General features: G+C 41.6%; 2 protein-coding genes across 3 annotated transcripts in view; both read left to right on the top strand.

The window, feature by feature from the left end:
* The first annotated feature begins 15 nt into the window (after positions 1-15).
* Positions 16-5466, top strand: ddx47 (DEAD (Asp-Glu-Ala-Asp) box polypeptide 47). Its single transcript, XM_085403249.1, has 12 exons — positions 16-172; positions 385-478; positions 1330-1518; positions 1599-1670; positions 1817-1935; positions 2405-2476; positions 2629-2745; positions 2853-2999; positions 3593-3730; positions 3824-3894; positions 4075-4204; positions 5094-5466. The coding sequence occupies exons 1-12, from the start codon at positions 47-49 to the stop codon at positions 5253-5255; spliced, it is 1437 nt and encodes a 478-aa protein (XP_085259375.1). The 5' UTR covers positions 16-46; the 3' UTR covers positions 5256-5466.
* Positions 5467-5673: 207 nt separating this feature from the next.
* The window catches only part of LOC146671073 (myosin-10), a 67534-nt gene continuing 46510 nt past the window's right edge, over positions 5674-26697 (top strand). Inside the window, exons 1-3 of one of the 2 annotated variants that reach the window (XM_085403247.1) lie at positions 5674-6216; positions 7878-8255; positions 14981-15137. In XM_085403247.1, coding sequence (XP_085259373.1) covers positions 7911-8255; positions 14981-15137 — 502 coding nt within the window. In that variant the 5' untranslated portion in view covers positions 5674-6216; positions 7878-7910. Of the gene's footprint in view, positions 6217-6322; positions 6506-7877; positions 8256-14980; positions 15138-26697 lie in introns of those variants that run through there. The other variant, XM_085403248.1, reaches the window with a different exon arrangement.

Below are 26697 nucleotides of genomic sequence, written 5' to 3'. Positions count from 1 at the left end.
CCGCATCTGCGCAGTGCGGAACTGACGACACGTTGGGGCGAAAAGCATGGCGGACGAGGAGAGCGTGAGGCCAAACACATACGAAACACTCGAAATTTCGAGCAGCGATGAAGGAAGCGATCACGGTGATGGCGGAGAAAACGACGAGACGGTGAAGAGCTTCAAGGATCTGGTAGGTTTGCTTCAGCGAGTGAAGGAAAAGAGTCAGGCACATTAACACGGAGAGACCACTGCTGTTCGAGTTAGCTACAACTCCGCTGTGTTATGTAAACCTCATTTTATCCTTTTAAATATGAATGGGATATGTCTGTGAGACATATACGGCGCTAGTACACAATTACGATCGTGTTACAAAGATTTCTACCTTTTGTCTGCTTCCGACAGGGTGTTACTGATGTCCTATGCGAGGCTTGTGATCAGCTGGGATGGAAGAGCCCCACGAAGATCCAGATAGAAGCTATACCGGTGGCTCTGCAAGGTGAGAAATCACGCTTACCTCTTTCTGTCAGTTTTACTCAAGTAACAGTACATGATCACACGGAACAACCATACGCACATTTTTGGACATCAGGAAAAATACAACCCTTCTGGAATAAAATTCTTTTCGCTCTGCGGGAAATATTTAGTTATGTAATTCCAACGATTGTTTCAGATCCTCTATTTGGATCATCTTAGAGGCCATTTGCGTCCATGCTGTTTAAGTCCCCTAAGGTTTTAAACAATGAGCTGTAGACAATGGGTGGTTGTTGTTGAGGAGATCCTTGTGATGGACAAACTCGCATACAGACAGAAAAAGAAAGAAGAAAACTTTCTACAAGACTGGGACAAATGTTTATTATACAAAGTGAAGAAAGGACATGAATAAATTGAATTATTAAAAGAGGCAGATTTACTCCAACACTACCAGCCCCTGAATGTTCAAATATTCATGAACTTGTTTTTATATGTTTTTGTATGGCTACTTTTCAGCTTTGTTTTGGCATTAGCATAGCCACCATTTGTGCATCATTGTACTAGACCATCAAAAAAACAAGTTGAAGTAACAATGACAGCAAATATCCTGTTAATCAGAGATGATGGGCTAAATGCATGGCCCAGGGATTTGAAATCTGAAATCTCAGCAGAGGATTGGAAATCAGTTTGTACCGTGATTACACACCTCATATCTGTACGTGTAACATATGAAACTTCTCCATATTTCTCTGTGAATCATTACGATTTAACATGGACTGAAGCTAAAGGAGCAGCGCTTCAGTCTGAATCTCAGGACTTGTTTAAATCTCTAAAGGTTAAAGTGCGTAACATTTCTTGTCTCCTTGTGACCTGCAGGGAAGGATGTTATTGGCCTGGCGGAGACTGGTTCAGGAAAGACCGGTGCCTTCGCTCTGCCTATCCTCCAGTCGCTGCTGGCCTCCCCCCAGAGGCTTCACACACTTGTTCTCACCCCCACTAGAGAGTTGGCATTTCAGATCTCTGAGCAGTTTGAGGCCCTGGGCTCCAGTATCGGCGTTAAGTGTGGTACGTGTCCTTGAAAGGTGAGGCGGCTTGCAGTAGTGCGGGAGGCTCTGTGCTCTAAATCCGTCTGTCTTCCGTTGCAGCCGTGATAGTTGGTGGAATCGACATGATGTCCCAGTCCCTGGTGTTAGCGAAAAAGCCGCACATCGTTATTGGTAAGACTTTACCTTTAAGAACGTTGCATATTTTTCACACTTCACACGTCTGCTTATGTTCACCCACTGTTGTAATGTTTGTATCCTTTATAAACTGATTTTGATGATATACTTTTAAGTAAAAAAATCGTTTTGTTTTTTTCCAGCCACGCCCGGTCGTTTGATCGATCACCTCGAGAACACAAAGGGCTTCTCTCTACGAGCGCTGAAGTTCCTGGTCATGGATGAAGCAGACAGAATCCTCAACATGGACTTCGAAACTGAGGTCAGTAGCTTCCTATTGGTAGGAGACTCACTATAGCACCTCAGCCACATCCTCCTCAGTGTGCTGTTAAATGGCAGGCTCAAAGGTTATTGATGAAAGCATTTTAAAGTGAATGTGACAACCTTTATGGCAGTTTAAATCCAAAAAGTGAAATTTACCTAAACTTCGCATTACTGGCCGTAAGCTGGTAAAAACCCAAGTTGACGTATATTTTTTTGGTTGACAGTGGAGCATTTTGAAAGATTACAAATAGCTGATAGGCTGAGCTTTAAATTAAAAACCTGCTGGCTACGGGCTCCACACCTCCAACGCCTCAGGCTAGATTTGCGCCTGTGACGTGTCCATTTGTGAAGCTCTTTGCCTATAAACAGAGAAGGTTTTCGAGAATTTAACCTGTACAAATTTCAAGAAGCATGTAGCTCATGTAAACTGTCATTTTTATACCTATTATTATTTATTTTTTTACCAGGTGGATAAAATCTTGAAGGTGATCCCAAGAGAAAGACGCACTTTCTTGTTCTCGGCTACCATGACCAAAAAGGTATCTTTGTGTTCTTCTCTCTTTGTCGACTCTAGATGACGGAGAATGTTAGTCGCGTTTCTTTTAGCCGTCCTTGTCCTGCACATTATGGGGGACAGTAATAAGCAGCTGCCAGAGTAGCCTTTGCCTGACCTTCTGTCATATGTTTACAGGTCCAGAAACTAGAGAGAGCAGCTTTGAAAGATCCTGTGAAGTGCGCGGTGTCTACGAAATACTCCACAGTAGACAAACTGCAGCAGTACTACATCTTTATACCATCTAAGTACAAGGTAGGGTGCACACGTGTACATGTGCTGACCATGTGCTGACAGTTGTGTTTGTGACCTGCTGAAGCTGTTTTATATTCAGTAAGTTTAGCTCTTGGTTTTGCCAACAGGACTGCTACCTGGTTTCCATCCTGAACGAGCTGGCCGGGAACTCCTTTATTATTTTCTGCAGCACGTGTAACACAGCCCAGCGGGTGGCGCTGTTGTTGAGGAACCTCGGCATCACTGCTATCCCTCTACATGGGCAGATGAGTCAGGTAAAGCTTCAGAGACTCGGTTGAGTATAAGGATTTAACCTGAGATGTTAGCATTCATTATAGTGCCTGCTGCTCTGTCAGCATTACCTACGCATACTATAAAACCCTGTAAACAGTTTGGTTTACGATCACACTTGCAACACATGCTAAAGTCATGCTTAATTAACTTTACATGCAAGTTAGTGTACTTTTTGTACCATTTGGAAACATCTGGAAGTCATTGTCATGGTCTGCAGTTTACCATAAGCAGTCTACAATCAAATCTACATTCAAATCAGGCTGCAGTTCACTTAAATGTTTGAATAGAGCTCTTTGCACCATCTAAGATGCTGTTTTTGTAGACCAAGAAAAATTTCTTTCACTCATGAATGAAAGTGAATGTTGACCAGCTTTGGTCCCGTTTGGCTGGATGTCAGCCCTCTTTCTGGTTTTGTGGCATTACAGCAAATGTGACCTAATGTATGATATGAGTTGTGTGTAAATATGCACACAGACATTTATCAAATGGAGTTTTTAAGGAAGTGAAAGTTTTCCCTTTTTCTTTCTGGTGGATACTGTGATGTGATCTGGATCTTCCTTCCTTCGCCGTGCAGAATAAACGTCTTGGAGCTCTGAACAAGTTCAAGTCCAAGTCTCGGTCGGTGCTGCTGGCGACTGACGTGGCATCCAGAGGACTGGATATTCCTCATGTCGACTGCGTCATCAACTATGACATTCCCACTCACTCTAAGGTACCGAGGCGCTGATAATCATGTTGGTGGTGCGTTTGATGATTTATTTCACTTCACCGATGAGCTGATCTGTGGATGTGTTTGATCCTACAGGACTATATTCACAGGGTTGGCCGAACAGCCAGAGCAGGACGATCTGGAAAATCCATCACTTTCGTCACTCAGTAAGAAGGGCCTTTTTATTGTCACCAGTCATTCCATATACAATAACATCTCTGCTTTGTTTCCACTTATTGCCATTTTTATACCATTTTGACATGGTTGAGTAAGTTGTGCAATACTGTGGTTTGGAGAGGAAGGTCACTGCAAGCAAGTAAATGTGTCTGGTGTCCATATAACCATAGGTATGATGTGGAGCTTTTCCAGCGAATTGAAAGCTTGATTGGGAAGAAACTTCCAGCCTTTCCAACCCAAGAGGAGGAAGTGATGATGCTGGTGGAGAGGGTGAGCGAGGCCCAGAGATTTGCCAAAATAGTAAGTCATCCTGTCTTTATTGTGTCTTTTCTCTGTATTTGTCAGGTATAGCCTAAAATTTGAAGAAGAAAAAAACATGCTGTGTGAAAACAATGGTGCATAAACCCGTCTGAGCCTGCCTGGCCAATGCATCAGTATTTAGTGGTATGTTTCTACATGAGGTGATTTGAGCTTTGTGACACAGTGTGTTATCCTCTTGAAATTAGCCATCAGAAGATGGATACAGCGTGGTCATAAACAGATGGACATGATCAGACAGGCTGTGGTGTATGAACAGTAAACAGTTGGTGCTAAGGATCCCAAAGTGTGCTGGAAAAATATCCCCAAAACCATTACACCACCAGCAACCTGAGCTGTTGATAAAATGTCGTTTATGCCAACTGTTACCATCCTATCCAATTGTGGCAGCAGAAATCAACACTCATCACACAAGGCAACATTTTTCCAATCTTCTGTTGTCCTTCTGTTTCATGAGACCATGCAGCTTCTAGCTTCAGTTCCTTGTTTTTAGCTGACCGGAGCAGCACTCTGTGTGGTCTTCTGCTGCCGCAGGTCATCTGCTTCAAGTTTCGAAGCAGATGACCAGAGAACTGACCACACTGGATATTTGCATTAACAGGCAGGTGTAGGTGGTAAAGTTGTTGGGGAGTGTAATGATTTAAATGTAACCATATATTTAAAAGAGCAATGACTGCAAGCATAAACTAAAAGTTACGAACAAATGTTTGAAACTTGGCTAAACCTTGGCTAATTTCTTCAAAAATACATATTTAGAAATGTTTGATTTTTTAAAATTAAACTTGTTCCGTCTTGACCTAAAATGCCTGTATATAGAATATAGTCAGCTATTAGTGTAGATGAACATTAAGAAAACGTTTGTGTTCCCCAGGAAATGAAGGAGCAAGGCGACAAAAGGAAAAGGCCTAAAAGAGGGGACGGAGACGATGATGACACGGAACAGGCGACCGGCGTGAGGAAGAAGGTTAAAGGAGGAGGAGGAGGAGGAGGAGGGAAGAAGCGTGGCGGAGGAGCCTGGAGGGGCGGACGCTGAAGAGCCCCAACATTAACAGACTGTACAGAACTATGACATACAACGCCTTTACCGTCTTTTGAAACTTTCATTGTTATGACACGTTTTCCACTGCTTCCTTAGTAAAGTGAATGACTATTTAATTACAGAAAACACATGTTTTTCTCGCCCCTGGTGACATGTTTCCATTTGTAATAAAACTCAAGAAGTCGCACGATTGTGTGAGCTGGTGCCGCTGCTGATGTTGCTTTCAGACACAAGAGGGAGCTGTTTCAGTCAAAAGCCACATTATGTTTTATTAAGAAGTACTTAACCCTTCTTGTTTTCTAGCTTTTTTGTTTAGAAAACATGTGAGGTATTAGACAACAATAACAATGCGTGGCAAATTGAGGCGGTTTTATAATGCATGCAAGCAGCAGTTGCAATAGTTATTATGTTTTGGGTTTTTTTTATGCTTGTCAGTGGTTTGCAGCAAATTGGGGGGTTGGTTTGTTCCAGCCAATAGTGGAGAAGGGCAGAGAAAGACCGCAAAGCGAGAGCCCAATCGCTTCTAGGCTGCATGTAGTGGGTGTGCAGTGCCTAGATATTTGTGGGATAGATCTTAAAAGGTATCCACCGCAGCATAATGCCCGACAGTGTATTCATTATTGCTGCCTTCATTAATGCCATTGAGGGGATTCTGACAGGCGTGAAGGCACGCACATAAAAATTTATTAGCGGCTGAATCCTGACAAGAGTGCGACAGTGTGGCGTATTGATCTGCGCGATCACTTTCTAGTGCGCACAGTCCACCGTAGGCGGGAGCAGCGGTGGTCAAGCCTGCTCTCTTTAGGAGGGGCCCCAGTGTGGAGGCAGCACTGTGCACTGTGGTGCATACCGAAGCCCAGATACATGCCTGCATTTCTCTTGTGGCTAGCAGCTGTATAGTTGCGTTCAGGGTCGAATCAGGGGGAGCTTTGTGAACAGGTTCTGACTGCTGCAGGTAAGTTTGCTCGCGCCAGCCGCGAGGGCGAAGAACGATGGGGCGCGTGGTGATTATTACGGCGTCAGTGAGTGAGCAGCCTCCGGGATAGGGGATGGAGGTCGCTCTGGAAACGTACTTTGGCTGTAGTCTTTATTTGAGTAGCGGGGTTCAAAATCCACCGCTCGGCGTCATAAGCGCTCTGGTTGACCTCGAGGACTCTTTCTCTCTCTTTTTTCTCTCACCATAGAAACGTGTTAATTGGTAACACCTGAACTCTTAATACGTAACAGAAAAAGTGCAGACTGTGGTAAGCTAGCTTTATGACTCTTTCTTTTGGCTCATGACAATAATTTTCTCCGACAGTAACCTTATTTTTGTTTATCCTAATGGTTGTTCTCCAGACAATAACTTTTAGCCGCTGTTACTCGTTCTTTTAAATTAACCGTGTCGTGACTTATTCCCGTTACCCACTTATGTAGCTAGCTCCGTCAGTTGCGCAGGTTTATTACGCAGTTATTAGCCTAATATTTGGAAGGGCGACTTCAGCTGCATGTTTCAGGCGTTTATAGTTTCCAGAGCTACCTGGATAGGTGTTAAAATTCGGGTTATTTTGTATACAGCGAGCTCCCTGGAGAACGAGAGCGACTTATTGTATGTGACACTCACAGTACGTCGTCCATCTGTCCCGTTTGGTTTTCTGGCAGAGCGGTGTAGTCTCCGCAGTACGCGCATTATTGTTGTGCAGTGCCAGGCTGCCAAACCTACACTGAAGTCTGACTCGCAACTTTTATTTGATTGTCTGACATATGAGTTCCCTTCTTCACTGTATTACTTTATTATACCAGCTATGAATCAAGAGACATACTTAAATTCATGCATATCTATGTGATGTATAATGATCAGTGAATTCTACTAAATTCATAAGTATTAGTGTCACTGGACGTTTCTGCCATTATTGGATCTATAGTGATGACTACAAGTGGGAATCACCAGACACTAAGTTCATAATGCGATGTTATTTTAACAGAACTACTTTGCCATCTGCTGAGAATTGCAGTAGTATATATCACATTCTTTCAACTGCAAATCATGCCCTCAAAGTTGAAGTTTTTATCTCACTTCAGTTATTTATTTATTCATTTATTCACTAAAACCTAACATACGACAGATTCAGTCTGCTATTGAATGGGGTGAAATTGGCATCTACATGCAGTCCTTTTCTGATAATACACCAGTTAATTGTAATATATCTTCAAACATCACCGTTGCTGTCTACATAGACAGAAATTCACATTTAACAGAAATGTATATTTAACTGTTGCACTAAGCAGTGTTCCTGTTTTATAGGAATATAACTAGAATATAACCAGCTGGCAGCCAGTTGTGTGGAGTACCTTTGAGTTGTGCTCGCTGACAATGACTCATTCAGACTGATGGCAGCATGTTAGCAATCCGTCTGTATTTATAAATTAGCTAGTTATCTGCAAACCTCCATCACTCACTCTGAGAGTGACTACAGTCAGAGTGCAGCTGTTTGCAGAAAGGTTACTTCCTATGAAGTGACCAGTGCAATCCCATTGCGATCAAACACACACTCCTGTTGATCACATAGGGTGAGATGTAAAATTTGACTAAATTTCACGTTTTGCTACTTATCGCTGCACCCCCTTTTCTTCTAGGTGGCCATATTGTGGTGATCATTCCCAGTTAAAATGTCTCATCGGAGTGGGCAAGAGGACCCAGAGCGCTACCTGTTTGTGGACCGGGCTGTGGTTTACAACCCAGCCACACAGGCTGACTGGACGGCCAAGAAGCTAGTGTGGGTCCCCTCCGAGCGCCATGGCTTTGAGGCGGCGGGTATCCGAGAAGAGCGTGGCGAGGAAGTGCTAGTGGAGTTGGCAGAGAATGGTAAAAAGGTGGTGATCAACAAGGATGACATCCAGAAGATGAACCCACCCAAATTTAGCAAGGTGGAAGACATGGCTGAACTCACCTGCCTGAATGAGGCGTCTGTGCTGTACAACCTGAAGGACCGCTACTACTCTGGACTCATATATGTGAGTGACTTAGACCTGGAGCCTTCAAAAGGTTCTTTTTTTTTTTCTAACAGTTTACTGTAAACTCAACACACTGGTGGATGGTTGACCTCAAAATTATTTCTCTGGCTGTTCTGCTCGTTGCAGGCAGTTGTTTCGTGTTTAGTCACCTGTCTTACAGTCTTGGTTAAAAGTGAGATCTGATATTTATCCATCTTTGTTTAGGGAAAAAAGCAGCTCATCTGAGTGACTCATGACCACACAAACACACTCACATATTTGCACACAGAATGACTGACAGAGCTCTATGGTCTTAAATGCCATAACTTCTCTCTCACCTTGGCTAAAGACAGACCTTTGCCATAAACCTTGCTGGTGTCACCCTAACCCCCACATTCCTTTATTTTAGCTGTTTCTCAGATCACAAAACAACCCTATCAGTTCAGTTTTTCTCATCCACATGGCCATTTTTTAAAATATATTACACATGTAGACCAGTCAGGAAAATCTCTGGTGTCTGTATATCTAAATGTTTTGTAGTAGTGAATTTTTACGCAGTGTCTGGAGTGGTCTCTATCACTGCATCGCTTCTGTCCCCATAATCCAGTTTCACCACAGATGAAGCAGCTCTGTGACGCGATCTTGACCCATTTAGTGACATGTTTACCAGGAATAGAATGTGGGTTAGTTTTTACCTGAGAGACTGTGGTTCGGGCGCTGCTGGGTGACTCGTTGCACTTATAAATGAGCCTTTCATCCAACAAGATGTGATAAAGTGAATGCAGCAACGCATTGCAATCGTCAAATGCTTAAAAGTATTATTATAATTTGCCGCTACCAAAATGGAAGAAAGCGTTTCAGCAATTTCCCATATGGCTTGAATTTCCATGTCATTCCACCAGCTCCCTCTTCAGTTTCTTCCTAATACCATGGTGTCATGGTTTCAGTTTTTTTCTGGGTTCAGAATTGGCTTTGGTGCTTGTTAATTGTCCCCTTGCCTAAGAGAAATTGAAAACATATGTCTGACTGTGTTGGTTTTCTAAAAGGAAGAGAATTTTCTCCTGTTTAGCTCACTGTTAGAAAAAGAAACCCCCTGTGCTTGAAACTTCTTTCCAGTGCGTTTGACTTACCCCCCAGAGCTCTGATATGTCTACTGCAGACATAATATAATGCCTACCCCAAGGCTGTGCTTTGAATTGAGATAATTGGAAAGACCTCTGTATCTGAGTCATAATATGATTCTGCAAGTCTTTTACAAGTTGAGGTCTGTACTAACTGTTTTTCTAAACCTGTAAAATATTTTCATAGGTTTGCCTTTAGGACACAATTACTGTTTTCAATAACCTAATATTAAAGGGACTCTGTAGTTTGGTCTAACTGTACTTAGAAGACCTATGTTGATAATCCCCAATATCACAATCCACATTCTAGCAGACAATGCAGGTTGTTGTGTATGTTTATACAGTACAGGACTTACTGTACCATGTCTTTATGTATCAGGTACTTAGAAACTAGGGGTGCAACGATACACAAAATTCAGGGTTCGGTTCGATACTTTGGTGTCACGTTTCGATATTTTTTTGATACAAAAAAAAAATGTTCATGCCTATTTAATTTGTCATTTATTAAAATTATAAATATATATTTTAACTCAAAAGTACAGTTTTGAAATCACTCATCTTTGGAAAAGAGAGTTTATTACAGAGAAATGTCTCTTTCCAAAATAAAAGCTATACTACACGCTTCTTCTGGGCTATATTCTCAGCAGCATATTAAACATATCAGGTCCCCATAAGGAGAATCATGTGCTAACGGCTGTCTAAATGACTCGGGTAAAGTTTGTAGCATGCCTGCTTGTTGTTTTTGTCTGCTTCCACTTGTCTTTGCACTAGGATGATGTCGGAGTAAATGTCCAGTCATATTCGTTGTGTTCCCACTAGTGCTGTCAGCGTTAATCCCGTTGAAATGACGTTAACGCCACAACACGGCAAATCTCGGTTAACGAGTTACCGCAGATCGCCCCGTGCTTGGGGCTGGACGGCGTCAACACGTTAACGAGCAAACTGCGCTAACGCACTAGTTCCCACCAATTGAGCATTGCGTGGCACATCCAACAAACTGTTTTACTTTTGTCCATGACGCCCTTACCTTCAGGGTCATACGTTACATGAAAACCAAAATAGTTCCAAAGGCCAGATCTGAATGAGGGTGGGGGAGGTTCAATTTGCCATGTTGCAACGAGAGCTTAACTTCTGTCTTGCTAGCTTGCCCTGCGCTCAGTGAATCTGCGTTCGACTACTCCGCCTAGGCTGCACTGTCGAGCGCAAATCCACTGAGCGCTCAACACAGACAGCATCGTCAGTAGAAAAGTTGATAAAATAAAAATTTTGTATTGTTCGATACATATGCGTACCGAACCGAAAGCACTGTTTCGAACGGTTCAATATTGATACGAGTATTGTTGCACCCCTATTAGAAACTGTATTGCTTTGAGAGAATGCCTCACACTGGTGTCCCTTGTGATGTTATATTATTTCATTTTCAATTGTGTAAGCTTTGAAAATTCAAGTTAAGTGGAGTAGATTGAGCTCCTGCTGAGCTAGATGAGTCAGTAGGTCAGTAATGCACATTCTGTATGTTAAGGTTACTGTGAAGAAAACAAATCTTATATATTGTTGCCGAAACATGCAGAAAAGTCAACTGTGGGCGTCCAGTAATTTTCCAGTGTGTATCTTTACTGTTAATTACAATCACACATCTGTTACTGGTCAGTGAAATCCTAGTTTCTGTGTGATTTTTCTATCCTGTACAGCCTCTTTTGTATGGCCCTTTGTAGAGCTGACGGCTTGTTTCGTGTAAAGTCAGGCCGCCTGTCAAGCTGGCTCACTAAATTTGGCACCTTTCTATCTGTACGGTGGTGAGTCACAGGCTAGCCACCATGCTACTCACTAGCTGGGCTACAAGCAAGCCTTTGTGTTGTTAGATAAGCCTCAGCTGTCAGAAAGCCTCAGCATTCTTCCACGGCAAAAAGACCATCCGTCTGTCTGTCTCCTGCCGCCTACTTCAGCTCTTCTGCTGCTCAGTGTCTGTCCTATCTTCATCAACTCAGTTCCTTTTCCCACACTCACTCTGCCTCTCCGCTCTGACGTACTTGTCCTGGAGAATAATGACATAGATTTTCTTTCTTTCTTTGTTTTATGGCATGCATTGGTTTTCTATAAGTATCAGCTGATATTCACTCTGTTGACCGATCATCAACTTCATGTATCGCAGTTTTGCACTAAAAATGTGTATGAAAACTCTTACTTTAAACATCAGTATTGACCCACAATCCATTTCTTTCTTATTGATTTCAAATATTTGCGTAGTTCCTACACTATGGCCCTGCTCAGAATGATTACATTGTAATAGTGGATCTGCCTGCAGGTCTAGAGCAGGCGCAACCTAAGAAAGAGAAGAAAACCTGCATGGCCAGGCTCATCCTTATAACTTTGTAGAGAAAATGTTTTAATATGATTAGATTAAAGTCATCGGTTGACTTCTATTTCTGGAGGAACTTAGGTTGGTTATGATGTAACCTGTTGCTGTGCTATGATTGTTCTTCATTTTGCCTCTTAGATTTCTACAGAAATAAAATGTGTGGTGGATGTAATGCCATAGATTCATACAGCTTTTCTGATAGCATATAGTATGTTTTATATAATGGGCTCCACTGCCTTAAAGCTTATACATTTGATCGTTCTGCTGCTGCTGTTAAACTGATTGGATACCACACATACCAGTGTTTTACTTCAAAAGCCAAGTCTGAAGTATTTATTAGCTTTGCTATGAAATCAGTGAAGCAGAGCCCCGTTGGGGAACTGGTCAAAGTCTACTGTAGTCCACACAGATTAGTGGCGCCGAGCAAGTCTCTGCACTCAGAGTGCCCTTAACGGCTTTTGGAGTGGAGAAAGTCCCGTCAACGTAGGCCTGCTGTCTGACTGATCAGAGGTGGCAGATGGGGTCGGCTGTTGTGTCTGCTGTTGGCTATGTGTTGCTCAGCTGTTACTAGGCCACGGCATCCCCTCCCCTGGATCTGATTTCACAGTGGAAATATCACCTTCTCTTTCCTGGACTGGGCCAGGCATGGCTTCTTGTCAGGCGGTGTTAAGTTAGCTGTGTCTTCTGCTAGTTGGCAATAGCAGTTGTTAATGGTCTTCGTACTGGATTTATCCTGCAGGATATTTCACAATAAGAATATCCTTATTTTATTTTTCTCATATTTGCATATGTTTGAGGAATAATAACCACTTAATATTCTGGCATCATATTTTTTTTTTTCACTGTGACAAACCATTATGAATAAGAGAGGAGCTGAAAATAGTGTTTTATGACAAAAGACATTTTACTTGACCCTCAAAATGAACAAGAAATCTATAGATAAGGGCGGGTCTGCTCTGTGCAGTTTTAACCAAATAAAACATGAACATAGAATGTGATACAGCAAACTTCAAGTCCAGGTATCTCTCTGCAGCCACACCAGCTGCTTTTGCACTAAATGCTGCAGAACTAAACCATGGAAACAGAACAGACTCTCCATTTATAGTGGCTCCAGTTTTCAGATACGGGGGAATTAAATTTTCATTAGCCTTCGAAAAGGAGAGTGGAGAGTTAGAGTTTCAGCAGCTCTCTCCCCCTCATGTAGGGAGCAATTTACAGAAAGGATGAGAGCATGGCTAGGTGTTTTTTTTACGCCTCTGCTTCTCCATTGGATTGGACCACAGGGAGCTCCGTCAGCTGGATCATTGCTCTGCTCTTCATCCTCGTCTGCCTCTCTCTACTTCATCGCCTTCTTTCTTCTGTATCAGCAGCACAGCATCAGTTGCTCAGTGCTGACTTAGGCCCCTGACTGAGCTGTTACGTAACAGCTACAGTACGCTGTGTGCTCTCCGGGTCCTTTGTGATCGTCTGCTGAGTCACTCAGGTAGACGTCCCAGTGCTGTACTCAGCCTTAGGTGCAGCGTTAATAATGAAGCAGGTGTCATGATGTGTGATGCTTTGATACAAAAAGATCCCAGAAGGAGATTGCTTTTCCAAATATTGTAGCTTTGTTTACTAGTTGTACTATATTAATGGCTGAGGAAGCGATAGAATAAATAGCTTTTTAAATATTTACGGCTCTTCAAAACAAAGGCTCTTATTATGGACAACAGTTCATGGAGCATTTGCCTTTTAAATTTATTTATTTCTGAACTGCATTTGTCATGTTGACAGTCAAAAGAGGAACCTGATCGTCAAAATAATTTCAGTTTCATAGATCAGATTTCTATTTCCGGACTTCTCCTCTGCTCGAGAGGTTTTAGTGATTGGTTTGTTGCCTATTTTTTTTGCAGGATTACTCAAAAGGCAACTGCTTGAAAATTTAACCAGAAGTGAAGTTGGGCCCAAAATAGAAGTTATTAACTCTTGGAATTGATCCAGATTGAATCTGGATCATCAACACTTAAGAGAGTGCACGATTGGGCATTTTGTGTAATATTTTTCACAAAACCACATCAAGTTGAAATAAAAATGAAATGAGGATTGTTCTGATGTTCTCAAGAAAATGGAGCAGACTCATCCAGACTCTGATATCCTTCTGGAACCCATGAGCTTAATTCAAGCATGGTCTCAAGTGAATTTTTTATCATTGGTGGAGATATGCACCTCTGGAATTATGTTCATGTTTTTGTAAGTAGTGTTAAGTAACACTGCACAAACATATCTGTAACTCCAAGTAGCTAGCAGAGAGGTGCCCGACTCTGGTGCCCAGGGTGTTTAGCCATCTCGGCCTCACAGATTTATAATATCCATCTATCTTTTGTTCAACATCTGGCTCTAATTTTTTTAGTTATATATGAGGTATTAACTCACTGAAAGAGGCATAACTCAAGGTATGCGTTATTATTACTTTCTTAAGGTTCAGTCACTATAGCTGTACTTTATATTCTGTAAATACAATGGAGATTTGTGTGGGCTCCTGGAATAAGCCTAGCATGTCAGTGTGAAGGTCATACTACCGTGAAGCAGCCTTTTCTCTGTGTCATCCATAGGGGAAATGTGAAGCCCCTATAGCATCTGCAGAATGAGCGAGAGCCACTGCCCCACCAGGGCCCCTCACGCCGTCTGCCTTGCTCTCTGGTTGAGTCAGATTCAGCCTACAGCATAGCTCAGAAGCCTTCGCACACACTCTCTAGGGAGACATTGTCAAGCTAATGGCATAGCCAAATGCAACACCGCAAGTCAGAAAGTAGGCTAAACATTTGCAGTGCACACTGTTTGCTCTAACATGAGTCTTTATAATATTCCATAAACTCATTATTCATATTAATGCGGTGCTGTTTTGGCTTAAAAAGGCTCTCTGGGTATTGCACACAGACAAGTGTCTGCTCAGTGTTTCATTTATCAGCATTCCCTCAGATCTGCTCTGCTCTGCGTCTATCACTGTCTTGCATGCCAGTTATGATGATGTAAGCTACCAAAATGTGGGTAATGACAAGTCTTCCTGCACTGATAAAATGCAAGCTAGATGATTTATAAAACCAGAAATGTACATGCTCCTTTCAATCCTGTTTGTATCCACTTATGGTTCCATTGAGCCTTTATGTGATCATTGTGAGCAAACTTGAGAAACATCCACAACAGACCTAATCATATGTTCTTTTAGTTCTTAGAGAACTCTTTGATATTAACCTCCATGTTTGTTTGTTTCATATCTTTAAATACAGACATACTCTGGGCTTTTCTGCGTGGTCATCAACCCCTACAAGAACCTGCCCATCTATTCAGAGAACATCATTGAGATGTACAGAGGGAAGAAGAGGCATGAGATGCCTCCGCACATTTATGCCATCTCTGAATCAGCATACCGCTGCATGCTTCAAGGTATGTTACACATCTGCTCTTTGGAAATGGACCTTTTGCTATGATTACTTGAAAACTACAGTATGTAAAATAAGTGATAAACACATTTAAAGGTAACTTAACTTATTAGCAAACAGGTATAATGGAAGCTGAAGAATTTTGGTGTTTATCTCACTTGCGAGCAGGATTGGGTTTGCCTGTATAGTGTTGGAGATTAGTGTGTGAATATAGTTGTGTAATGTATGTGGAAGGTCACAAGGTCAGAGAGGTGTCTGTTATCACTGAAGGGGTCAAGTAGCAGATTAACTATGTGGCAGGTTTTCCAGGTGTATGGCTGGGGTCAGTCAGTTAATTGGTAATTGCAGGGTAATGCAAGGCTGTTCAACACAGTCTTTATCCTTTAAACACCAGGCAAAGAGTTTTACATCAAAGCTTTAAGTTGCATCGTTTATTCTTAGCTTGTTCTCACAAATACTGGCCAGAGGTCTGCTAATGTAATGTTTTTGGCTCTCTACATAATTATTTCTCCAAACCATGAACTGATTTGCCTTTTAAACCACTGCAGTATTTTTTCCAAGCTGAAATGAAGACAGAAGTTTACTTTATAATGGTGGCATTTTTAGGAGAGCCTTAGACTGGATGTCTCAGATTAGGAGGGGGACATAAAATGGCATTTTCAGCCCCATGGTAGCTGAGAGCCGTAGCATTTCAACTTTCTAACTCAAGGCTTGGTAGTGCCAAAAGCCAAGGCTTGTTCCTCTGTCTCACTCTTATGGTGAACCATCGTACCATCTGCAATACCGCAGAACCACATGCAGGTTTGAAAGGAAAAAATGTGGTGCTTCAGCTTCCACTGAAATCACAGAACCACTGAGCCATAATCAAACACAGGGCAAAAATAGCGTAAGCTCCTGTATATGTTTGATATATGATGTAATGTAGTCCCAAAGAGTTGAGCTAAAAATCTCATCACTGGGGATGTTTTATAATTTAGGTAGAAATTTCAGTATTGACATCATAGTACAGTGGTATCTTTTACTATGCAGCACATAAGCACGTTTAAGTCTGCACTATGTCTTTAAAAGGTTAGATTTGTGCAGCCAAAACTTCTTACTTTGAATTTTCAGATACTGATTTAGTTTTTTATAGAAACACCGTAGTTCTGAGATCCTCTCCTTTTTGTTCAGTTTGAAAAACATGATTGTTTTGGAAATTTAAGCCAGGTCAGCTAAAAGGTTTAGTATATCATTGCTTTGTTTCAACAGAAAGAGACAGTAGTCTCTTTCTGTGTTTCAGATGAGCGTAATGTGCTGTGAGTTGCGAGAGTGAAGCCTCTAAGCTCCTAATAATGTGTGTAGCGAGAGGCTCGCCTGGTAGACCTGATGCCCTGTGACAAAGGAATTTATAGCAAAAGTAAAGGAGATACAGAAAGGCAGGGCAGACACCGAAGGAGGCAAAGTGAGAAAGCAGGTTTTAAAAACATCAGTCTTCAAGTTGTCATTAACTTGACCTGCAGCACAGATTGGTTTTCATCTTGCAAATACACTGCATAGTTGGTTCATGTCTTGAGCTACAGCTGTTGCATACTTGAACTTACGGTGTAGCTGGAGCTCATCAAAATCCACCCGGCCTGCTGTAGGATAGACAGCAGGAAAAGGTTAATAGAGCATGCATTATTGGAAAAGAGTTGCACAACTTGTTTTGATGGTCTTTTATTGAAGCCCACACTAGTCTCCTTTTTGTAATTCTAAAAATGTCATCATGTGAGCATGATTACAATATAAAGACCCACAAGACACAAGGCCATGACCCAGTTTGAATACCAACTAATTGTTTTTGAATTTCTGATGTAGAAGGACTGCTGTGATAAGCAGAACCTTTATTAGAGTTTATCAGTGTTTAGACAGCTTTAGCCTGTCTGCTCTGAGCCATCGCGGTCACTAGAACAACAGTGTTCATGTCTCCCTGTTGTTTCTCTTGAGTCTTCTTTCACATCTGAGGGTTTTGATTCTTTAAATAGTGTGTTTATTTGTACCTGTTTCAGCTTTATGCGACAGTAAGAGGCCTTTCCCACTAGTACCTGCTCATGTTAACTTGGCAAGGCTCGACTCAGTTTTTAGGGTTTTTCATTAGGTGGTAATACCTGGTACCTGGTACTTTTTTTTTGGAGTACCTATTCGGCCAGGGCTCCAAGTGATCTGAGCTGATGTGGCTTCACTCAATGAGTCATGAGAGCATCACCTCCACAAAATCAAATTAAAATTCAAAACCTGGCAACGAGGGAAATGGCTACACAAAAAAACAACGCTGTGGTCCCTGAGTTTGACCTATATCCATAGACAAAGCAGAAGGCATACCATCACCATACCATGGCATTCGTGTCACATGCAAATGACATCACGGGACTTTCGGCAGTATCACTATAAAAACACTACACGCGTTAGGTGGTGCTGGGTTGTGATGGAAAATGTCCAAAGTCGAGTAGATATAAGTGAAAAAGGGCTATAACTGTCTGGTGGACCTGCTGCAGCTGTAAAGCTTCAGGGTTTGTGTGTCTGACTGATGTGCTGAAGGCTTCCTGTCATGACCTCAGGCTGTTCTCTGGTCTCTGCTTTCAGCGACTCTTGCCACTCCAGGGAAGTCATAACTGGCCAAAAGTCACATTCAGTTATTTAAAAAATAAGAAAATCGCCCACGTTTAGACCATGTGAAGAGGCCCAGCCAGTATATTGAGATATATATCTGCTTGTAGAGGTACATTTGTTTCAACAGAAACATGTCTTTTAATGGATCAAAGTACTAACACATACTAAATAAATCATATCAAATCCGAAGTACCTCCAAATGGGACTTTAACTAACTTCCTCTGAGGCAAGTTGTGAACTCTCTGCCAGCTTTACCACATGGTTGTTGCTGAAAGATTTCAGGCCTAAATTGACCTTGGATCTGATTTTTAAAGTTTGGTTTTGGAACTTTTAAGGTGGCTCGTGTAGAGTTAGATCCCAAAGTTCTGGGAAAACAAATTTATATAACATGAGGTTAATGTTGCACCTTAATTATATAGCTCCTGTCTTTGTATATTTTCTTCAATGTGGTTTTCAAAACTTTGAATACACACACACACACACTCAGTCTTACCGGCCTGTTGTGCCTTCAGAATGTGTTTGTCTCGATATAGGACACCTCTCTGGTGCCATCATTCTTCTCTCTGACCCCCTTTCTCTCTGTTCATTCTTTCGGACCCCTCACAACAGGCAGGGCAAACCAGGCAGTGGAATGAGGTCATCGCTGCTCCAGCTCTCCATACCTCACTGTGTTAAATTATGCGAGCTGAGTCATTGTCAAGTTCTCATAGTTGTCCAAGCAGCCTGTTGCCCACTGCTGGGCTGCTGTGAGCAGAGGTAGATCACCGTGGATACCGATGTGTTTATCTGTATATGCAACTAAAATAACCTACCCCTGGGATCTTGAATGGAGGTGTCACTCTGAGTGGCACTATTTAGCTGGCTGCTTCTGTATGAATCTACTTCAGCCTTTTTAATATTTCTGCAGTCTTGTTCAGGATGTCTTTTGTAGCTCCATCTCAAACTATTTGGGATCTCCTACTGATTTCTTTCTCCTCTCAGCAAGTAGAGCAGCTGGCCTCTCTTATTTCTACCCCTTTACTGTTTCACTTACTAGTTTGTTCAGTCCCTTTCTTCCTTTCAACCAGAATGTTTTGGCTCTGAAGACACTGAAGAGGAAAAATTCCCCAAGTCCTTAAAAGCATTTTGGTCGCCTTTCACTTAACATGAAAAATACAAACCGCAGCTCTGCTGGAAACTCTGTGGCAGCGCAGTTTTCTTTGTTCCTTCTGTCTCAGGCTTTGATTAGGAAACACAGGAGAACAAGTGTGGGGAATGTCCACATTCTCATCCCTTCTCCGTGTCAGGATGAAGCCAGGGTTAGACCCCTGTTTAATTGACAACACCGTGTCTCAGTTTTCTCTTATTTCACCTCTCAACTGCTCAGGCCACAAGGCTCAGTTCATGACAGATTTGTCCGTAAGTATTGTAAGTATGCATTTGTGTTTTGTGTTCAGCAGTTTTCATCCATATTTTTTATCCTTTTATGAGTTAGTTGTCTGTTTCTTACTGCTGCTTCACTCTATGAGAAGAGTGCGCCTCACACTCAGGTTGGAACTGTATAATATAGTCATGTTACTGCCACTCGACTCACTTACAGGACTGGTAAGTGAATGCCACAGATAGTCACATATACTGACTGCACTCCATAGGAGTAATTTGCTTGTCAAAAAAGGGCAATATGAGTGCATCCATTTATGAGTCTTTCTTTTTTCTGTATGCAACACAGCCTGGTTTGCAGCCTCACATCAACAAATTTGAAAAGCAGATTTTACAGTGAGATTATTTTTATTCTGATCTCCATCACATGGTAGAGATCCAGCACATCTGAGAACACAGATGGTACTGTAGACACAACCTGTTTAGAAATAACTAAAAAAAGAAAAGCAAACCTACTGTCTCCTTCTACTGTAAAGACATTTTCTTTGCTTAGGTATTGTAGATCTCATTCCATATTTATTCTATATACTCATCCTGACGTCAGTGTGATGAGCATCTGTCAGTATAAGGGAAATCTACTGTTAATGTTAGGTGTAAATTCACACAAAACCCATTGTGATTTGAATGGGAGGTGAGCCTTTATAGAGTGAATGCAACCTCAGAAATTAAAGTAATGCTATCACAAAACTTTTTCTTAAACATGAGAACTACAAGTCCCTCACTAAAGAATGCAGTGCATTTCCCTTAGTATAGGTCAGGGGTCGGCAATCCTGGGCACGCGTGCCAGGGTTAACTGATGGCACGACCATAGCTGGACTGGCCATCAGGTATACCGGGCATTTGCCCGGTCGGTCGAAGCGCTTTGGGGTCCTTAGGGACTAGAAAAGCGCTATACAAATGCAGGCCATGGTGATTTTTAGTTTTTATGGGCCGATGATTTTTTTTTCTTGTAACGGCATGAACAATTAAAGGTGGTGGATTGGCCAGATGCTGGCAGATATGTAAAAATGTCAGTTGTTTGCTGGTGGCTATGGCGGAGCTCCCACAGAGGGCAGCAGGTGGGTGAGGGAAAGGGGAGGCAGGAGGAGGAGAGACGCGAGGCGGCCACCGGTCCGAGTGTCAGGTGAACTGAACTTCAGGTGATAAGTTATGACCTGCAGTCTGTCTGGGTCAGATATAAACCAAGTTTATGTGGAGTTTATTTTAGTTCTGCTGACTTTTTACAGTCAGTTAGAATAACTCGTACTGCGTACTAGCTAGCATGATGGAGTTTCTATGCAGCTGGGTGGGTGCTTTGATGTTACTGATGTTGAACTTTATTTAATTCACAAAGTTTGTTAGTAGAGTTTCCAACCGTCCCGTAAAAAATGGAATGATCCCTCATTCAGAGAAAATATTACGCGTTTCGTATTGAGCTGAAAAGGAACACAGTTTGTCCCGTACTTCAGCTACAATGGGAAAAAAGGCACAAAGCTGGACTTTTTCTGCGTCTTTACACTGTCAGCTGCTTCTTCTTCTCTCATTCTCTCCCCCTCCCTCCCCTGTTGTTACTTCAATCATGAAACTGATCAATGATCAGCTGATCGGCTTTTCTCTCTTGTTTGTTTATCGCCCACTTTGCGCCAGAAAGAGGAAACCAGCGGAGGTCGCGTTAAACAACAGCAGCATGTTTAAGCTTGATCAGCTGTTGTTAGAATTTATTGAATATTAATTTCTAGTATCAGATGATGTTTGCTGGAGCCACAGCTGTAAAAGCTGCTGGTCCTGATATCAGTTTGGATATGTGGTGAGAGGGAAACATGAAACCAGGAGATGTCCTTACTGAATCATCAGAGCTGAACAGGTGATGGAGAAACAGGTTTACCTTTTAGGTCACATGAATGAGTTGAAGGGAAGTTATGAACTGTTTCTGAGAGACAAATAACACCAAGATCCTTTGTAGCTGACAGCTGGTAACTTGTGCAGGGGCGGGTCTAGCAAGGTTTTGCCAGGGGGCTAGGTAGGGCATCAACAGGGAAAGGGGGCACAAAGAAATACTTTTCTTTCTTATTCTCATTTAAAATGTCTAGCTTTTAATAAATAATTATCTGAATCTTACAATCAAAGTTTTTATCTGATGTAAAATGTATAGAAATCATATATATACCAATAAGACTGTACATCACTGTCACAACAGCATTTGTCTTCATTCAAAGGCTTTATGGCTTTTCTTGTAATACCTGGTGGGCCGGTCTCTAGTCAAAATGCCTGGGCAGATTTTTTTTGTCCCAGTCCAGCTGTTGGCATGACACGCAGTGAGTTAATCTGAGAATGTGGATTAAAAAATAAATGGCCGGGCCAGCGATGCACATCACAAATTAGCTCGCATAGACAGACTAGTTCTGCAGGTTCTTAATGACGGTATCTTAGCTAACAACCCCAACTACCAGATTCACCTTGTAATTGCCTAAAAATAACTTACCAGTGAGAGGGACATTGCTAGCTGGCAGTTTTTTCAAGCGATGTTGAAATTTCCACATTCCGACACTTCAAATGCTTCAGGAGCACCGCGGAAATACACGTATACATCTGTAGACTCGAGACAGAATTCACAATGCGTTTTCGGGACTTTCAGGCATATGGACCAGTTTTTTCTTTACTGACCAAACCAGAAAGCTTTAATGAGCAGCTGGATTTGTTTCGCATTAACTGGCTAAGTTAATGCCAATTAATGTGACTTCGAAATGCAGCTGATTAAAATGAAAAGCTCGACTCTGTGGGGGTCCAAGTTTGCAGAACTACGAACGCAGCTGGGATGCATAGCTGTGCGTGTTCATGGAGCTTGCATTTTCACCTGCTGGACATCACTAACTGACTAGTTTAACTGTCTTCAAAACATTGCAGAGGCCTTATTGACAGTATTTGGCTCTAAATATCTGCGTGAGCAGATTTTCTCTCACATGAGTGTCCTCAGGTAGCCGTCTGAATGCTGGACACTCGGAGACCTGTGTCTCTGAGTGGGAGACCAGAGATCACATTAACATGTGTATCTCTGTATTAACAAACATGTCATATTGGCCCAGTTCATTTTTCTTATCATTGTTGTGAGATCTGTTGTATAGTTCATTTGCTGTTACGGGGTTCTTGTTATGGATAAAAAGTCTTTTTTTTGTTTCAAAATAGCTGATAACTATTCGCTGATAGCTGCAAACATCTGCAAACAAATGTAATTCTATAAAGTTGTTCTATATAGTGTGTAACTGTTATTATAGAGCATTATTAAATTATTGCTAATGCAGTTATATGGCACATTGACTTCTGAGGAAATTTTAGATGGCACTCATCATCGGAAAGGTTGCCACCCATGGTATAGGTTATTTTTATCCAAATACAAATCACATATTAAAAGCAGGCGACACTGAGTCAGATAGACTGGAATGTCTCCATCACAATGTCGTGTAGATAACTGAGGGAGGAAGAGGAGACATATTTAGCTTTTTTCACTATTGGTTGCTGACGTCCTCCTATTTTTAGTTTATAGCTATTATACTTATACTTATATCAAATCTGTCAATTAAAACTGCACATAAATGTTCTTAATTAAATATGCCATTTAGGTGCATTACCCTTTATTTAACCTTTTTAGGAGGAATTTTCCCTTTACTTGATGAGGCACAGCTGCAGATGTATTGGTTTTAAGCTCTGTAAGACAAACTGTGGGACATCTAAATATAGCTGCACTGCGATGTATACACATGCACTGCAGCCCTGAACTTGCCTAGTCATTTCCCAGCAGAGGTGCAAGTGAGAACACAAATGTCTGAAGTCATAGTAGACATTAATTAGGTTTTTAATCTGCCATCTTTCCAGTACAATACATCTGTGTGATGTCATATTGCACTGATTTGTGCTGATGTTATAACAACGCTGGAAAAAGTCTAATCAGTTTGTCCAATTAATGAGAACACAGAGGATGAGAACCATCTCCTGCTGTGTGATAATGTCTTAACCTTATCGCCCCAGTGTGTTTTACTTTTTGTTTTGAAATGTGTAGTGTAGTGTTGTTAAAAACAGGTCTGCAGATACTGGGAAAAACGCTGTTGTGGTATATGTTTAGTTTCTCTTCCTCCCCAGAGTTGCAGATACACCTATATATGAAATATCTCCCCAGCAAAGCAGAGAAGGAAGATTCAGAGGTAACAAAACAGTCACAGAAGTGGAAAATGTCTTGGAACACAGAGATGTGAAGGAGGTGGGCTGTGCTGAAAGAGTTTGGGGGGGGGGGGCATAGAGATGTTAATTTTGAAGGGGATCCTTGGAAAGGGTTGCACAAGAATAAAAGATGGCAGAGCCCAACAGACAGGATCAAAGTTTAAGGAGGAATAACTACGAGGGAAGAGGAAAGACGGCAAAGACTGAAAAGGAGTCAGTGATGGAGATGGGTAAAAAGGAAGAAGGGGCAGAAGCGACACAGTTTATGGGGAAATGGAGTAGAGGGTACAGGGGAAAGGCAGAGGGGGTGGCTAGCATTGTGCCTCACAATGGGGGCTTTGTGCAGTCTGGAGGGGGCTGGGACCAAGGCCCTGTGAGTGTGGGTGCAGGCAGGGAGGCCTGGAGTACAGAGTGCTTCCCTGGGAAATGGGGCCACTTGTTGGGGCAGTGAGGGCTCGAGTGGCGTGCTGGTGAGGGGCACACCCAAGATCTGACTGACAAGACAGGTGTGTGTGTGTGTGTGTGTGTGTGTGTGTGTGTGTGTGTGTGTGTGTATTGAGGAGGGGGGGCAGTCAAAATGACTGTCTATACTCCGAACATACTGAAGCTATAACTTCCAGGGAAAGGGTGAAGCTTGTTCAAACAGCATACTTGGATGAGTGTACTGCAAATATACTCCGACTCATACAAGCACACACACACAAATATATGTGAGGGGATGAGTCTTTAATGACAGGCAGCTGCGGAGTTCGTGGAGGATAAAATCATTTTTCTGTTTGGGGGTCATACATCATTTCTGATTTATGGTTACAGTCCTCTCCATGTGTAAACACTTATAGTTTTCTCCTACCTAACCTGGACAGGGGCAAGGTCCAGAAAGCTGTTCTCTGTCAGTTATCTTGGTATCCTTGGTGTCTGACATGGCTTCTTTTTTTTTTTAACTACAAGTTGATGGACTTCAGAGTCTTGGTAGAAATGTAAAAATTCCTTAACTGTGTATGTTAAGAAGAATAAATGTATTATTTCTGCTTAGTTCACTGATTTGACTTTATCGCCCTTTATTGTCATTGTACATGTACAACAAAATTGTGGATTGTGTTTTATTGCCCAGTGCCATAGTGTCACTTTTCTAAAAGGATATTTTTTGAGCTTTTTAGCCTTTATTTGGCAGGAATGTAGATGCATCATATGCCTGAATAAATGGATCCCTACTTAAAATGGTTCAAATATTTTTTTATTACAGTTTTGTGGATTTCCTTTTAGGGATACCAAAACCTCTTGGGTTTGATAATCTTTTCCTAAACCTAACCAAATAGATTTGCTGACTAAACATAACCAAAGAGCATCTGGAAAACATTGACACAATTACTACCTCGGTCTGGGTGAAAGTCCTGTTTTTGGCCTACCTATGCATCTCTAGTTTTTATAGCTCTGTATTTATTTCAAGCCCCAAATGTATAACTATCTGCGTGAGATAGGCATTAGTCTACTATGTGTAGATAACACTCTCAGCCCGAACACGGTGCCAATGTTTGAAAAGAGTGGTGAGGAGATGATTTAAGGTGGAGTCACTGTCATATATTCCCCTCGTTCTTCGATAGTGTTGTCATCAGAGAAGCATAGCACTGATGCCAGAAGCCTCAGCAGTACAGATACGATTACCTGCCGTCACTGCTCTCTCTCTCTGACAAACTCATAACCCTCTGAAGGCAAGAGAGAAAAGCAGATGACTGCTCCATCACTGGGTTTAATGAGCAACTGATTACATGTGCATATTTACTGATCTGTAAGGTAAATATATGCACAGCAGTGTAGCTACAGTACAAGGCTGCAAATCACTTTTTCCATTTTTGAGTTAACAATTACTCTCATAATTTCTCTTTTGAGAATTTACTCCACTTCTACTTGTTGCTGTTGCACAACATTAAGTTTGACTTATATTAGTTACACCCACTAGATTTTTGCTTAACCTTGTTACATTTTCAGATTTATTGTATTTTTTTAAACATCTTCTTTCACTCGTTTTATCAGAGTCAGTCATCATCACACTGATACATTTTTCTCCCTATGATTGAATCCCTTTTCCCCCCTGTGTGTCTGGAATTCCTGTGGGGCTGCAGAGCTTAGCGCTATGATATCAGAGGTACCAGCATAAACACACACACAAACACGTGAAAACCGCCTTGTCCTGTTGGATTATGGCAGGCCTAGCCATCACAAAGAACCACTGTGGACCAAACAAGCCCCCCCGATGGCTGCCATCTGCAATCGATTACATTGCCAAACGCTTGCTGCCATATCTTCCGCAACTGCATTCTCTCCCCTTTCATTTGGTGTAAAGGCAACACCCAACAGGACGAAGCTAATTTTATGCTCACTGTAGGCAAACTGTTATGCAGCACTTAAGCTCTGTTGGGAAAAACAAACCTGTGCGTATGTCACATCTATAGTTATGCAGCTCAGTGCGTCCACTGTCTTGAAAATTTGTCTTAGGGATAATGTGGATAGTATTTTGAGGGATTTTTGACAGTTGGTAGCCATGATGATCATGAAGGAGTTGTCCCTGATGTTCCACAGAAGAAGTAGAACAAGAAAGGTTTCAAACGTCTTAGTTATTTTATATTATGTTCCCTACTATGCGATAGAGGTTTTAATAGTAAACAGGCAGGTTGGTCCACTAAAAACATTATCTTTGGACTTCAGAGAAATCGCAGGTTTCTCATTTGTACTCTGCACTAGAACAGCGATAATCTTGTTTTAGTCAATGATGATCTAAATAGTGACTGAGCATATCAGAAGAGGAGACTGAATCCCACCCTCATTTGCTATTGTTGGAAATGGGAACATGACTGTGTGTTTCTGCTATTTGACAGCGCTAGTACTTTGTCTGGTATGGCCACTGTGTTCACTGAACCAAAAAAGTAGATTAAGTCTCAGCGTTGCTATGTCTCTCTACTCCATGTAGTATCCCATGTGTATGGATTTAGTGTTAATGTATTGTGTTTCTTTTGTCAACCCGCTTGGACAATTTTTTTCCAAAATGGAATTTTCAGGCAGTGTTTGAATATGAATATCTTGAAAAGCATGAAATTTTCACTGGCCTTTCTTACTGTCAAAATGAGTCATGATATATATCTCAAGTACTGGCTACTTAAAAAATGAAATACAAATTTAAGCAGTTCTACAAAGTATCAGTATTTATTTATAGTTCAGGAAGTATAAATAAAAGAAAAAATAAATTAAACGAATGACAAAACAAACTGATTTTCTCAGTTATAGTTAAAGATCTTTTACATTTTTATTCCAATTAAGCTATCTATTGTTAT

Source organism: Rhamphochromis longiceps, linkage group LG4, assembly GCF_057381845.1.
Source record: "Rhamphochromis longiceps isolate RC_006_pf linkage group LG4, R_longiceps_female_GT1.1, whole genome shotgun sequence".
Classification (NCBI taxonomy): Eukaryota; Metazoa; Chordata; class Actinopteri; order Cichliformes; family Cichlidae; genus Rhamphochromis; species Rhamphochromis longiceps.
The sequence above is the reverse complement of the archived record's forward strand: the minus strand, read 5'-3'. Positions and strand labels throughout refer to the sequence as shown.